At 40.1% G+C, this 15,822-nt stretch overlaps 1 protein-coding gene across 2 annotated transcripts; it reads right to left on the reverse strand.

The window, feature by feature from the left end:
• Positions 1–5,499: 5,499 nt before the first annotated feature.
• CFAP45 (cilia and flagella associated protein 45) lies at positions 5,500–15,527 on the reverse strand. 2 transcript variants are annotated; one of them, XM_075844755.1, is made up of 12 exons: positions 15,420–15,527; positions 13,483–13,602; positions 12,879–13,012; positions 12,637–12,781; positions 12,356–12,526; positions 11,582–11,760; positions 8,372–8,501; positions 7,819–7,965; positions 7,237–7,350; positions 6,321–6,514; positions 6,018–6,242; positions 5,500–5,864 (listed from the first exon to the last, which is right to left on the reverse strand). In XM_075844755.1, the coding sequence occupies exons 1-12, from the start codon at positions 15,420–15,422 to the stop codon at positions 5,789–5,791; spliced, it is 1,638 nt and encodes a 545-aa protein (XP_075700870.1). In that variant the 5' UTR covers positions 15,423–15,527; the 3' UTR covers positions 5,500–5,788. The 2 variants fall into 2 exon arrangements, with proteins under 2 accessions (XP_075700870.1, XP_075700871.1); XM_075844756.1 differs by lacking the exon at positions 13,483–13,602 and having other exon boundaries at positions 15,420–15,477.
• Positions 15,528–15,822: the final 295 nt, after the last annotated feature.

Consider the following 15,822-nt stretch of genomic DNA (forward strand, 5'->3'; position numbering starts at 1 on the left):
TAGGGGCAGTATTATAGTAGTTATATTCTTGTATATAGGGGGCAGTATTATAGTAGTTATATTCTTGTATATAGGGGCAGTATTATAGTAGTTATATTCTTGTATATAGGGGCAGTATTATAGTAGTTATATTCTTGTATATAGGGGGCAGTATTATAGTCGTTATATTCTTGTATATAGGGGCAGTATTATAGTAGTTATATTCTTGTATATAGGGGGCAGTATTATAGTAGTTATATTCTTGTATATAGGAGGCAGTATTATAGTAGTTATATTCTTGTATATAGGGGGCAGTATTATAGTAGTTATATTCTTGTATATAGGGGCAGTATTATAGTAGTTATATTCTTGTATATAGGGGGCAGTATTATAGTAGTTATATTCTTGTATATAGGGGCAGTATTATAGTAGTTATATTCTTGTATATAGGGAGCAGTATTATAGTAGTTATATTCTTGTATATAGGAGCAGTATTAGGGTATGTGCACACACACTAATTACGTCCGTAATTGACGGACGTATTTCGGCCGCAAGTACCGGACCGAACACAGTGCAGGGAGCCGGGCTCCTAGCATCATACTTATGTACGACGCTAGGAGTCCCTGCCTTGCTGCAGGACAACTGTCCCGTAGTATAATCATGTTTACAGTACGGGACAGTTGTCCTGCAGCGAGGCAGGGACTCCTAGCGTCGTACATAACTATGATGCTAGGAGCCCGGCTCCCTGCACTGTGTTCGGTCCGGGACTTGCGGCCGAAATACGTCCGTCAATTACGGACGTAATTAGTGTGTGTGCACATACCCTTATAGTAGTTATATTCTTGTATATGGGGCAGTATTATAGTAGTTATATTCTTGTATATAGGGAGCAGTATTATAGTAGTTATATTCTTGTATATAGGGGCAGTATTATAGCAGTTATATGCTTGTACATAGGTGGCAGTATTATAGTAGTTATATTCTTGTATATAGGGGGCAGTATTATAGTAGTTATATTCTTGTATATAGGGGGCAGTATTATAGTAGTTATATTCTTGTATATAGGAGCAGTATTATAGTAGTTATATTCTTGTATATAGGGGGCAGTATTATAGTAGTTATATTCTTGTATATAGGAGCAGTATTATAGTAGTTATATTCTTGTATATAGGGGGCAGTATTATAGAAGTTATATTCTTGTATATAGGAGCAGTATTATAGTAGTTATATTCTTGTATATAGGAGGCAGTATTATAGTAGTTATATTCTTGTATATAGGGGCAGTATTATAGTAGTTATATTCTTGTATATAGGGGCAGTATTATAGTAGTTATATTCTTGTATATAGGGGCAGTATTATAGTAGTTATATTCTTATATATAGGGGGCAGTATTATGGTAGTTATATTCTTGTATATAGGAGCAGTATTATAGTAGTTATAGTCCTGTATATAGGGGCAGTATTATAGTAGTTATATTCTTGCATATAGGGGCAGTATTATAGTAGTTATATTCTTATATATAGGGGGCAGTATTATGGTAGTTATATTCTTGTATATAGGAGCAGTATTATAGTAGTTATAGTCCTGTATATAGGGGCAGTATTATAGTAGTTATATTCTTGCATATAGGGGCAGTATTATAGTAGTTATATTCTTGTATATAGGGGCAGTATTATAGTAGTTATATTCTTGTATATAGGGGGCAGTATTATAGTAGTTATATTCTTGTATATAGGGGCAGTATTATAGTAGTTATATTCTTGTACATAGGGGGCAGTATTATAGTAGTTATATTCTTGTATATAGGAGGCAGTATTATAGTAGTTATATTCTTGTATATAGGGGGCAGTATTATAATAGTTATATTCTTGTATGTAGGGGCAGTATTATAGAAGTTATATTCTTGTATATAGGAGCAGTATTATAGTAGTTATATTCTTGTATATAGGAGCAGTATTATAGTAGTTATATTCTTGTATATTGGGAGCAGTATTATAGTAGTTATATTCTTGTATATAGGGGGCAGTATTATACTATTTATATTCTTGTATATAGGGAGCAGTATTATAGTAGTTATATTCTTGTATATAGGGGACAGTATTATAGTAGTTATATTCTTGTATATAGGGGGCAGTATTATAGTCGTTATATTCTTGTATATAGGGGCAGTATTATAGTAGTTATATTCTTGTATATAGGGGGCAGTATTATAGTAGTTATATTCTTGTATATAGGAGGCAGTATTATAGTAGTTATATTCTTGTATATAGGGGGCAGTATTATAGTAGTTATATTCTTGTATATAGGGGCAGTATTATAGTAGTTATATTCTTGTATATAGGAGCAGTATTATAGTAGTTATATTCTTGTATATAGGGGCAGTATTATAGTAGTTATATTCTTGTATATAGGGGGCAGTATTATAGTAGTTATATTCTTGTATATAGGGACAGTATTATAGTAGTTATATTCTTGTATATAGGGGCAGTATTATAGTAGTTATATTCTTGTATATAGGGGGCAGTATTATAGTCGTTATATTCTTGTATATAGGGGCAGTATTATAGTAGTTATATTCTTGTATATAGGGGCAGTATTATAGTAGTTATATTCTTGTATATAGGGGCAGTATTATAGTAGTTATATTCTTGTACATAGGGGGCAGTATTATAGTAGTTATATTCTTGTATATAGGAGGCAGTATTATAGTAGTTATATTCTTGTATATAGGGGGCAGTATTATAATAGTTATATTCTTGTATATAGGGGCAGTATTATAGAAGTTATATTCTTGTATATAGGGAGCAGTATTATAGTAGTTATATTCTTGTATATAGGAGCAGTATTATAGTAGTTATATTCTTGTATATGGGGCAGTATTATAGTAGTTATATTCTTGTATATAGGGAGCAGTATTATAGTAGTTATATTCTTGTATATAGGGCAGTATTATAGTAGTTATATTATTGTATATAGGGGCAGTATTATAGTAGTTATATTCTTGTATATAGGGGGCAGTATTATAGTAGTTATATTCTTGTATATAGAGGCAGTATTATAGTAGTTATATTCTTGTATATAGAGGCAGTATTATAGTAGTTATATTCTTGTATATAGGGAGCAGTATTATAGTAGTTATATTCTTGTATATAGTGGCAGTACTATAGTAGTTATATTCTTGTACATAGGGGGCAGTATTATAGTAGTTATATTCTTGTATATAGTGGCAGTACTATAGTAGTTATATTCTTGTATATAGGAGGCAGTATTATAGTAGTTCTATTCTTGTATATAGGGGGCAGTATTATAGTAGTTATATTCTTGTATATAGGGAGCAGTATTATAGTAGTTATATTCTTGTATATAGGGGACAGTATTATAGTAGTTATATTCTTGTATATAGGGGCAGTATTATAGTAGTTATATTCTTGTATATAGGGGCAGTATTATAGTAGTTATATTCTTGTATATAGGGGCAGTATTATAGTAGTTATATTCTTGTATATAGGGGGTAGTATTATAGTAGTTATATTCTTGTATATAGGGGCAGTATTATAGTAGTTATATTCTTGTATATAGGAGCAGTATTATAGTAGTTATATTCTTGTACATAGGGGGCAGTATTATAGTAGTTATATTCTTGTATATAGTGGCAGTACTATAGTAGTTATATTCTTGTATATAGGAGGCAGTATTATAGTAGTTCTATTCTTGTATATAGGGGGCAGTATTATAGTAGTTATATTCTTGTATATAGGGAGCAGTATTATAGTAGTTATATTCTTGTATATAGGGGACAGTATTATAGTAGTTATATTCTTGTATATAGGAGCAGTATTATAGTAGTTATATTCTTGTATATAAGGGCAGTATTATAGTAGTTATATTCTTGTATATAGGAGCAGTATTATAGTAGTTATGTTCTTGTATATAGGGGCAGTATTATAGTAGTTATATTCTTGTATATAGGGGCAGTATTATAGTAGTTATATTCTTGTATATAGGGGGTAGTATTATAGTAGTTATATTCTTGTATATAGGGGCAGTATTATAGTAGTTATATTCTTGTATATAGGAGCAGTATTATAGTAGTTATATTCTTGTATATAGGGGCAGTATTATAGTAGTTATATTCTTGTATATAGGGGGTAGTATTATAGTAGTTATATTCTTGTATATAGTGGCAGTACTATAGTAGTTATATTCTTGTATATAGGAGGCAGTATTATAGTAGTTCTATTCTTGTATATAGGGGGCAGTATTATAGTAGTTATATTCTTGTATATAGGGAGCAGTATTATAGTAGTTATATTCTTGTATATAGGGGACAGTATTATAGTAGTTATATTCTTGTATATAGGAGCAGTATTATAGTAGTTATATTCTTGTATATAGGGGGCAGTATTATAGTAGTTATATTCTTGTACATAGGGGGCAGTATTATTGTAGTTATATTCTTGTATATAGGGGCAGTATTATAGTAGTTATATTCTTGTATATAGGGGCAGTATTATAGTAGTTATATTCTTGTATATAGGGGGTAGTATTATAGTAGTTATATTCTTGTATATAGGGGCAGTATTATAGTAGTTATATTCTTGTATATAGGAGCAGTATTATAGTAGTTATATTCTTGTACATAGGGGGCAGTATTATAGTAGTTATATTCTTGTATATAGTGGCAGTACTATAGTAGTTATATTCTTGTATATAGGAGGCAGTATTATAGTAGTTCTATTCTTGTATATAGGGGGCAGTATTATAGTAGTTATATTCTTGTATATAGGGAGCAGTATTATAGTAGTTATATTCTTGTATATAGGGGACAGTATTATAGTAGTTATATTCTTGTATATAGGAGCAGTATTATAGTAGTTATATTCTTGTATATAAGGGCAGTATTATAGTAGTTATATTCTTGTATATAGGAGCAGTATTATAGTAGTTATATTCTTGTATATAGAGGCAGTATTATAGTAGTTATATTCTTGTATATAGGGGCAGTATTATAGTAGTTATATTCTTGTATATAGGAGCAGTATTATAGTAGTTATATTCTTGTATATAGGAGCAGTATTATAGTAGTTATATTCTTGTATACAGGGGGTAGTATTATAGTAGTTATATTCTTGTATATAGGGAGCAGTATTATAGTAGTTATATTCTTGTATATAGGAGCAGTATTATAGTAGTTATATTCTTGTACATAGGGGGCAGTATTATAGTAGTTATATTCTTATATATAGGGGGCAGTATTAAAGTAGTTATTCTTTGTACATAGGGGGGTATTGTTGTATCAGTTGTGTTGTTTTCCCACAATGGATTTTTTATAGCAGTGCTTTAAAAGTGATGATATTCAGCTTTACCTTAGTTTTATGACCAAGAAATGTGTTTGAAGTAGTTGACACTTCCCCTTTCCCTTGAAATGACGAAAAAGCTGCTCTTAGGGTAAATAGAACATGAAATCCGGGGTGGTGAATGTATTGTATTGCTAAAATAAAGGATATATAGCAAACAAGTTGTTGGTGACATCTAGTTTTTATCTTTCAGATATCTGCTTTATAATAATACATTGCGTGCGGTCACTTCTTAGCTGATCGCCGCTCCTGAGCTACAATAAATGATTACTTTTTTCCAGCATTGCCCCCTGCAGGTAGAATAAGTCATGACAGTCTATAGACAAACTGCACGGACAAGAAAAACAGTCGTCAGATAAATGTGTATATTGTTGGTCAGATACAGATAAAACGTAAAAGACTCTTTAGTGGCAAGTGACACAATCCTGAATGATCTGGGGGTCCCTACTCCTTAGTGGACAGAAGTGAGTGGAGCATCAGCTTTTCGTGCAACCATCGAGCAGTACTTGTCAGGGAGCCCGGCCATTCTGAAAGAGAACAAGATGAATAGTCAACGACTAAATCGTAAACCTGAAGCTTTTCCGCACTGCGCTTCCAACGCATGTCTGGTTTGCATTCAAGATGGCCGCCGCATAGTCAGCCTTATCGCTGTATTATGGCGTCCTGTCTCTCCTACTCACCGCAGCTCTTCCAGCTTCTTTAATTTTATTTCATCCAGACGTGTCCTGCGCTGCCGAGCCTCTTCGTCCAGCCTCTTCCCCTCGTCGAAGTGGGCCATACGGTCTACGACTTGCTTCTGCTCATTCTCCCGCACCTGACGCCTCAGCTCTCCTGCGTGCTTCATCAACTCATCGGCCTTGTCCTCCTGCTCCTTGTGCTCTTTCTCCATCAGCTCTCGTTGGACCCTGCGGTGGGAAGGACAATGAAGGAGCTGCACCTCACTATCCATAACCCGTAAGAGCTCCAGCAATCGTTCTGCATACCGTAAAACCCTGTCAAATTCTGCCCTGTCCCGCTGGGCCTGCACGGCCAAGAAGTGCTCCTTCTGAGCCACCTGCTCCAGGCGAGTCTTCTTCAAGGTGGAGTTCATCTCTGATTGCTTCACCGCTTCCTCCTTTTCTTTCTGACGCCAGGATCTTTCCATGGCTTCTTGGTTTCTCTTGGCCCGGAGAGCGTCCTGGAACATGAGACATACTAGAAAATTCTTTCACTTTTCGTAAAAGAGACATCCACCAAAAGTGATCCTCTAAACTCGCCATAGAGACCTATCCAAGACCACATCGGTGAAGTCCAAGATCACGGATCACCACTGATCATGGACTACGCACTTTAGATAAATGTTGGCCAAACCCGCCGATTTACGCTGGACCAGCCGACCATCTAATGTGCATAGGAGTGTACCGACTCTCCCCCGATGGTAGACGCCATTCCCTTCTTCACATTGAAAACATATGTGTATGGGGGAGTCGGAAGGAATAGTTATAGACGTTCGTTTGACCGACAGCTATCTAAGGTCTAAAGCCACCTTAACTTATCTTCAGATAGGTCTTGACTTGGCTGGATATCCTCTTCACACCCACATAGATCTCTGGACCAGCCAAATCCACCAAAAAGCTCACAAAAGTGCCTAATGGGGGATTGGGGGCCGCCTATGACCCTCTGAGGAGTCCAAGAAGTGTCTCACATGATCTACCGAGAACTGCTTCACGAAGAGACAGGACACCCCATTTGGTAATAGGTATATGTGCCGGCGTGATATGTGCCACCATCCTCCTGATTGACGCTTCATCTAAAAGTTCTGCTAAAGAAGCGATTGGTTGGTAGAACAATAACCTCTGACCCTTATGCCGAGGTTTATAAGTCAGCGACCTGATAGAGTTATATACACACGGCCAGTACCTGCTCCGAGCGGTGGTCCCGGGCTCTTTCCTGCAATGCTCGGAGGCGAGTGACTTCCTTTTCTTTCTCCTTCTTTATTTTTTCCTGCTCCGCCTCATATTCTGCTTCTCGAGCCTGTGTAAATGAGTCAAGACACATTGATAATCCACTGTAGGTAGAAGGAACATGAGATTGCTTTAAACTTTGAGTAGAAGGCCAAAAAACAGCGTCTTAATGGGGTATTGCCATCTTATTGGGGTATTGCCATAGGATACGCCCTAAATGTCTGATAGACGCAGGTCCCACAACTTGGACCCGCACTTATCCCCAGAATAGGGGGACCCTGACCCTGCAGCGAGAGAGGACGTACATTTCTGAATACAAATCTGAACAGAAAAGTCTCTAACTGGTTGCGGGTTCACTTGCCAGACACCGATCACAGGGGTCTCACAAATGGAGGCCCCGATAACCTAGAAGGGCATTTGAAGGTTGGGTGAGGTTGGTGACCACTTTGGGCCACCCCTCTCCACATATATAAAGGTCAGCTAATCTCATTGAAAACTTTCCAAAGTGGACTGTCCCTCTAATTGTATCCCCTATTACCAATTTCTGCTTGGTGTATTCCACCACGCGCAGATCTGCCAGCCGCTCCTGCTCCTTCCTCTCGATCCTCTTCCTCTCATTCTCCACGTTGATCCGTTTGATCTCTGCCTGGATTTCCAGCTGTTCTTGTTTTTTCTTTTCCATGTCCTGGCGAAAACCCAAAAAAAATCAGTGAAACCGGATTTAGAGACTGGTTCTGGTCCGCCTGGACCGCATTGTCCCCCCCACTCTTTACCAAACTTGTAATGCCCTCGGGTCAATCAGTACGAACGTCATAGCGCAGTAAGTTTCCTTTAATTCTTCTCCCGCAGGAGTTGTCACCCAGCTTTCCTGCTTCCTGATTGGTAAATGTGATATAATGCTGCATAACTAATCAGGACAGGATCAGTGCATGGCCGGCTCCAGGTGTATGTGGCTCATTGGGCGTCCGAGTCACAGTGGCCTCCCTTGTCTGACCTAACCCTCGGCTTGCTTACCCAGATCACCCTGCCCACCCACAGCCCTGATGAAGTGAATAGCTGGAGTGCCGTCCACACTGCTTATCTCCGCTCACCTTGTAATCGTCCATCTGAAGCTCCTCCAGATACTGAAGCATCTGCTGAGCTTCTTGGTCTCTCTGCTCCTCCTCCAGGATCCTCGATTGCTCGTTTTCTTCCATCTGTTGGATGATATGAAATTTTCCTCTGGAAAGAAAAAGTTACAAATTGCTCTAAAGTGTAGAAGGTGCAAGATCTTACCGGACCAGTCTACAGATAAATATCTTGTGCTGATCCGGAGTTACATCACATTCAGAGCTGCATTCACAATTCTGCTGGTGGCGCCCTAACAGCTCTGGTGACTACTACAATGCACTATATGGCTCAGTGCATTATGGGAAATGTAAGTTATGGTACTACAACATCTCCCATAATGCACCACAGCAGAGCATACACTAAAGCAGGAGAGGGCTATGATCAGATTTGTGGCTTTAACATGGCCATACACTTTAGATAGCTGTCGGCTGAACGCTCGTTCGACCCCTAGATATTTTTTCCGACCCCTGCTTACACATACGAGCCGAGCGTGATGTGTATTCAATGTGGAATAAGCCATTGTCAATCACCTCTGGCAGCGGCTTGTCTTCTACGGGAACAAAGGATCGGGCATGTTGAAATCCAACAAGCCCGATTCTTCTCTGCCCCGGCATTTACAATCGGGGATGAGTCAGGACACCCCCATACACATTAGATATTCGGCCGGTCCCACTGAATTACGTGGATTTGGATTTCATCTAATGAGTGCGGGAATCTTTAGAGTCTGAGAAATGGAAACCAGAATTTTGAATGCAGCTCTGGAGGATAAAACAGGATGTAGCTCAAGATCAGCACAGAATAAGAGCAACAAATTGATTGTATCGTTAATATTTATATAAATGTAAATATTAGAAGGTACTGATTTTCCTCGTGGAGACACAGCTGGTGTAGGCAATGCTTTCTGGGAAATATATGCATATTAACATATTTTCTCTACTCCAGAAGGGAGAAAACTGTCTCTCTAGTGCCATCTATAGGTAGCCACCCCTGTGAGTCAATGTCCCAACCCTTTATAGATCCTTAAAACATGACTCATAGTAGGGCTGGGCAAATAATCGAAAAAAAAATCAAAACCGAAATTCAGGGCCGATTACAGACGTCATCTTGCGTATTTTTTTTTTTGTTCGGTTATGTCCCAATTCAAACAGTATCTGTGTTCTCAGGACGTAGAAACAGTTGAACCCGATGGTGGAGCAGAGAGCCGTCAGCTCCCTGCTCCACCATTCACTATGTAACACCAGCCATGAGCGGACTGGCACGACAGGCGCGATGTAGTGATGTAATCACCTGTCTACGCCGAGCCACACAGAGAGCACAGACCGGAGGAGCAGAGGGATCTCCTCCACGGGTACGGGGTTAGGTGAGTATTTATTTTATTATTTTTTATTAAGAACTATGGAAGCATATTCTTTGTGGGGGCATTATACTGTGTGCGGGTAACTTTGGGGCATTATACTGTGTGGGGGCAGTTAGGTGGGAATTATACTGTGTGGGGGCAGCTGTGGAGGCATTATCATGTGTGGGGGAAACTATAGGGGCATTATACTGTGTGGGGGCAACTATAGGGGCATTATACAGTGTGGGGGCAACTATAGGGGCATTATACTGTGTGGGGGCAACTATAGGGGCATTATCATGTGTGGGGCAACTATAGGGGCATTATACTGTGTGGGGCAACTATAGGGGCATTATACTGTGTGGGGCAACTATAGGGGCATTATACTGTGTGGGGCAGCTATAGGGGCATTATACTGTGTGCGGGTAACTTTGGGGCATTATACTGTGTGGGGGCAGTTAGGTGGGAATTATACTGTGTGGGGGCAGCTGTGGAGGCATTATCATGTGTGGGGGCAACTATAGGGGCATTATACTGTGTGGGGCAGCTATAGGGGCATTATACTGTGTGCGGGTAACTTTGGGGCATTATACTGTGTGGGGGCAGTTAGGTGGGAATTATACTGTGTGGGGGCAGTTAGGTGGGAATTATACTGTGTGGGGGCAGCTGTGGAGGCATTATCATGTGTGGGGGCAACTATAGGGGCATTATACTGTGTGGGGGCAACTATAGGGGCATTATACAGTGTGGGGGCAACTATAGGGGCATTATACTGTGTGGGGGCAACTATAGGGGCATTATCATGTGTGGGGCAACTATAGGGGCATTATACTGTGTGGGGCAGCTATAGGGGCATTATACTGTGTGGGGCAACTATAGGGGCATTATACTGTGTGGGGCAGCTATAGGGGCATTATACTGTGTGCGGGTAACTTTGGGGCATTATACTGTGTGGGGGCAGTTAGGTGGGAATTATACTGTGTGGGGGCAGCTGTGGAGGCATTATCATGTGTGGGGGCAACTATAGGGGCATTATACTGTGTGGGGGTAACTATAGGGGCATTATACAGTGTGGGGGCAACTATAGGGGCATTATACTGTGTGGGGGCAGCTATAGGGGCATTATCATGTGTGGGGCAACAATAGGGGCATTATGCTGTGTGGGGCAACTATAGGGGCATTATGCTGTGTGGGGGCAGTTAGGTGGGAATTATACTGTGTGGGGCAGCTGTGGAGGCATTATCATGTGTGGGGCAGCTATAGGGGCATTATACTGTGTGGGGGGTATTATACTGTGTGGGGGGCACAGAGGGGCATTATACTATGTGGGGGCAGTGGCACGGGGTATATTATAAACAGTAGTATACAACAGGTTCAGGGGGATACCTATTAATTCAATAGCGTGGCATGCTAATAAATACAAATATAAAAGGGGCGTGGTCTAAATAATCCTTCATTAATCGTAATCGAGGTCACATGTTCAATTAATTGTGATTTTGATAATAATCGCCCAGCCATAACTCAAAGGCATCTCACTCAGCCAATCAGAGCCCTACTCTGTGCCAATGAGGAGCAGCCACCCCGAAACAGTCCTGACTACAGATAGGGGGCTCTGGATTGGCTAGAGGCACCCACCTACAGTTAGGATTCAGGGCTCTATAAAGGGTCAATATTGACTTACAGGATAGTGACCTATAGGTGGCACTAGAGAGACGGTTTTCTTCCTTCAGTCGGAGAGCTATTTGTGTATAAATATGAAGCGCATTTCCCCCATAAGAATTTGTAGGGTCACCGGGTAAAAGTGGAATATGGACGGCGGTTCCCTCCCCTTCTATACGGCAGCTGTGACCAATACCTGATCTTTTCCAGTTTACGCTTCTCCTCAATCTCCTCCTGCATGGTGATGGATTTCTGCCGTTCCACCTCCATCATCTGGTCCAGCCTCTTGTCCTCTTCCCCCAGCTCCTTGTAGATCAGATCTCTCTCTAGAATTTGGGCGTCACGGATAGCGTGGCACTTGGCGTTCAGAATCATCTGTTGGTGACAGGACAACGTGGTTTTACTGACCCGGGGATAATAAACTATACATTGCCTGGCGGGGCATGCTGGGATATCTGTAGCTGGAAAAATCCCAATATTTAGTGTATATAATTCCTCTCCTTTTTATTCTTTCTTTACTTGAAGGGCTTTTCTGGGACTTTATTATTGATGGACTTTCTTAGGATAAGTCATCAATATCAGATCGGTGGGGGTCCGACTCCCGACACCCCCGCAATCAGCTGGTGCTCTGGTAAGCGATGCGGCCTCTTTATTGTTTACCAAGCACAGCGCCGTACATTTGGTTGTGGCTGTGCCTGGTATTGCAGCTCTCTTCAGCACTGTCCTATTCAAATGAATGTGACTGAGCTGCAATACCAGGCACAGCCACTACCAAATGTATGGCGCTGTGCCTGGTCAACATTGAAGAGGTTGTGGAGCGGTGCAGCTTCTTCAATCACCTGATCAGTGGGGGTGCCGGGAGCCGGACCCCCACCGATTTGATATTGATGTCAAGATCAAAGTCCCGGAAAATCCCTTTAAAATCTTTTTTTGGGGGGGCACTCTCCCCTTCCCCAGTGTTTGCGCTCACCTCATTGAGTTTTTTTATTTCATCCTCCTGTTCCATGCGCATGGCGTTGGCCCTCTGGAGCAGGTACTGCGCCCTCTGCTGGGCCTCCTCCTCCAGGTCGCTCAGCTTCTCGTTCTTCTTACGCAGCATCTCCTTTTGTTTCATGAAGTTCTTTCGTTCATTCGCTGCTTCCTGCCATCGAGCACAGACCGTCATTGCCCCCCGTTAGTGTGAGATTTGCCCCCCAAGTCTATAAACATTTACTATGAATCCAGTTCTATAGAGTAAGGGACGTGTCTTACAATGGCCGCCTCCTTGTCGTCTTTCATAGCCTGCATGGCCTTCTCCCGCTCCTCCTTGGTCATCACCCGCGCTCTTGCCTTGATGCGACGGAAATCCTGGTAGGTCATGATTAGGGACAGGCCGGAGGGGTCCTCGGAGGGCACGCTGCCAATAAGCAATGCGGCATAAAATGTCTGGCAAGGGTCACAGATGCCCATGGCGCCCATAATGATTGTGTAGGGGATGCTGTACTATAACTTACATAAGGTCTCGGATCAGGTCGCTGGTGATGATCCGGATGGTCTCGGGCTTGTGACCTCGTGTCGGCGCTGACAGAGTTTGACGTCGTCCGGTTTCGCCCTTCTGCACAATCGGAGCGTCATTTTTTGGTGCCTTCTTTTATAGGAAAATAAATAATCAACATTAAAATGATTTCCTATAATAAAAATATCGATAGCGTTTCGGGTGCCGAGCTTAGAGGGATAACTTAAAGGGCATCTCCACCCTAAATCCAGAACCGGTTCCCCATTGCCGTTGTATTGATTCATTTATTCGGCTTCCTGATGAATCATTTTTATGCGCTGACGTTTCCAGGATCCACTGAATATGTTTCGTCTGTTACCTAGCAACCGGTGATTGACTCATCTGGTGACTACACAGAGTCCCCATACTCAAAATATTGATGGTGGATACCAAAGACGCTCCACCAGCACCTCCCCGACCCTCTGTCTGCAGATCCGCTCCTACACTGATACTACCACCCCCATCAGATGGAGATAATGACCCATAGATTGTGATTGGGAGTGGTCCACCTCCCTGGCGGTGCTTCCTGTAGCTTTTTTGTCAGCGGGAACTCCATTACTGACCTTCACCCCAAACAGACTCTCATCAATCTCTGAGCTCAGGGCCTTGGTCCGGTATTTCCGGGCTTTTGACCGGTGGGATCCATTAGAGCCGGAGCTGATCGACCCCAGGACACTTTCTGGCTGCAAAGAGAATTCAGAGGACAGAGAATGATCCGGCGATCGTGTGTGAGAAATGTGGGGTACGTGACAGCAGGGGGCGCCAGAACAGAGACCCTCACTCATGTTATATGTCATTAATGGGGTGGCCCGGAATTCTACGGAAATCTGAATCCCCCCTCCCCCCAGCTGCCATTATTTATATCTACATGTCTCCTGATGATAACAGAAGAAGATTCATTAATGACAAAATATTCAGTAATTCACTTCTAGAAATGGAGGTGTTATATACAGGGGTCATATATATGTCCCAGGATACGCCATAAACGTGCTATCCGCTGCGTGTAATATGTACTCCGCGACGTTACACTAAACACCCATTATAGTCTATAGGCTCCTAGCAAGAGATAGATAGATAGATAGATAGATAGATAGATAGATAGATAGATAGATAGATAGATAGATAGATAGATAGATAGATAGATAGATAGATAGATAGATAGATATGAGATAGATAGATATGGGATAGATAGATATGAGATAGATAGATAGATAGATAGATAGATATGAGATAGATAGATAGATATGAGATAGATAGATAGATATGAGATAGATAGATATGAGATAGATAGATATGAGATAGATAGATATGAGATAGATAGATAGATAGATATGAGATAGATAGATAGATATGAGATAGATAGATAGATATGAGATAGATAGATAGATAGATAGATAGATAGATAGATAGATAGATAGATAGATAGATAGATAGATAGATAGATAGATAGATATGAGATAGATAGATAGATAGATAGATATGAGATAGATAGATAGATAGATAGATAGATAGATAGATAGATAGATAGATAGATAGATAGATAGATAGATAGATAGATAGATAGATAGATAGATATGAGATAGATAGATAGATAGATAGATAGATAGATAGATAGATAGATAGATAGATAGATAGATAGATAGATAGATAGATAGATAGATATGAGATAGATAGATAGATAGATAGATAGATAGATAGATAGATAGATAGATAGATAGATAGATAGATAGATAGATAGATAGATATGAGATAGATAGATAGATAGATAGATAGATAGATAGATAGATAGATAGATAGATAGATAGATATGAGATAGATAGATATGAGATAGATAGATAGATAGATAGATAGATAGATAGATAGATAGATAGATATGAGATAGATTAGGTAGATAGATAGATATGAGATAGATAGATAGATAGATAGATAGATAGATAGATAGATAGATAGATAGATAGATAGATAGATAGATAGATAGATAGATAGATAGATAGATAGATAGATATGAGATAGATAGATATGAGATAGATAGATAGATAGATAGATAGATAGATAGATAGATAGATAGATAGATAGATAGATAGATAGATAGATAGATAGATAGATATGAGATAGATAGATAGATATGAGATAGATAGATAGATAGATAGATAGATAGATAGATAGATAGATAGATAGATAGATAGATAGATATGAGATAGATAGATATGAGATAGATAGATATGAGATAGATAGATAGATAGATAGATAGATAGATAGATAGATAGATAGATAGATAGATAGATAGATAGATAGATAGATAGATAGATAGATAGATAGATAGATATGAGATAGATAGATATGAGATAGATAGATATGAGGTAGATAGATAGATAGATAGATATGAGATAGATATGAGATAGATAATATATAATGTATTATGTATGATCTGTATATATATATATATATATAGTGACCCGGTATAATATATATATATGTACAGCCGTCACTCTCCTCTCACCATGTTTGTGCTCACCCGGCTCCCGTCTGCCGCGTTTGTTGTTGACAGTTGTCTAGGTAACGGCTACATCCGGCGCTGGTAGTGGTCTCCATGACTGCAGGGGAGGCGCCGGAAGTGATGTCACTAGGTGTATGTAGCGCGGGGTTCGTTGGTCTGAAATCGTGTGAGGAGAGGATGAGAGATGTATGTGTAGCTCTATAGAGATGTACTTATGGAGGGGTGCAGTGATATGGAGGGGTGCAGTGATATGGAGGGGTGCAGTGATATGGAGGTGCAGTGATATGGAGGTGTAGTGATATGGAGGTGCAGTGATATGGAGGGGCAGTGATATGGAGGTGCAGTGATATGGAGGTGCAGTGATATGGAGGTGTAGTGATATGGAGAGGTGCAGTGATATGGAGGT

Source organism: Rhinoderma darwinii, chromosome 12 (assembly GCF_050947455.1).
Source record: "Rhinoderma darwinii isolate aRhiDar2 chromosome 12, aRhiDar2.hap1, whole genome shotgun sequence".
In the NCBI taxonomy this organism is placed as follows: Eukaryota; Metazoa; Chordata; class Amphibia; order Anura; family Rhinodermatidae; genus Rhinoderma; species Rhinoderma darwinii.

What these genes read in the sequence shown, in the direction of transcription:
- CFAP45 (XM_075844755.1), bottom strand. An exon ending in ACGACAAGGAGGCGGCCATT is followed by an intron (nt 12,527 to 12,636) that starts GTAAGACACGTC and finishes GCTCGATGGCAG; the next exon opens with GAAGCAGCGAATGAACGAAA. An exon ending in GGGACCACCGCTCGGAGCAG is followed by an intron (nt 6,515 to 7,236) that starts GTACTGGCCGTG and finishes CTCATGTTCCAG; the next exon opens with GACGCTCTCCGGGCCAAGAG.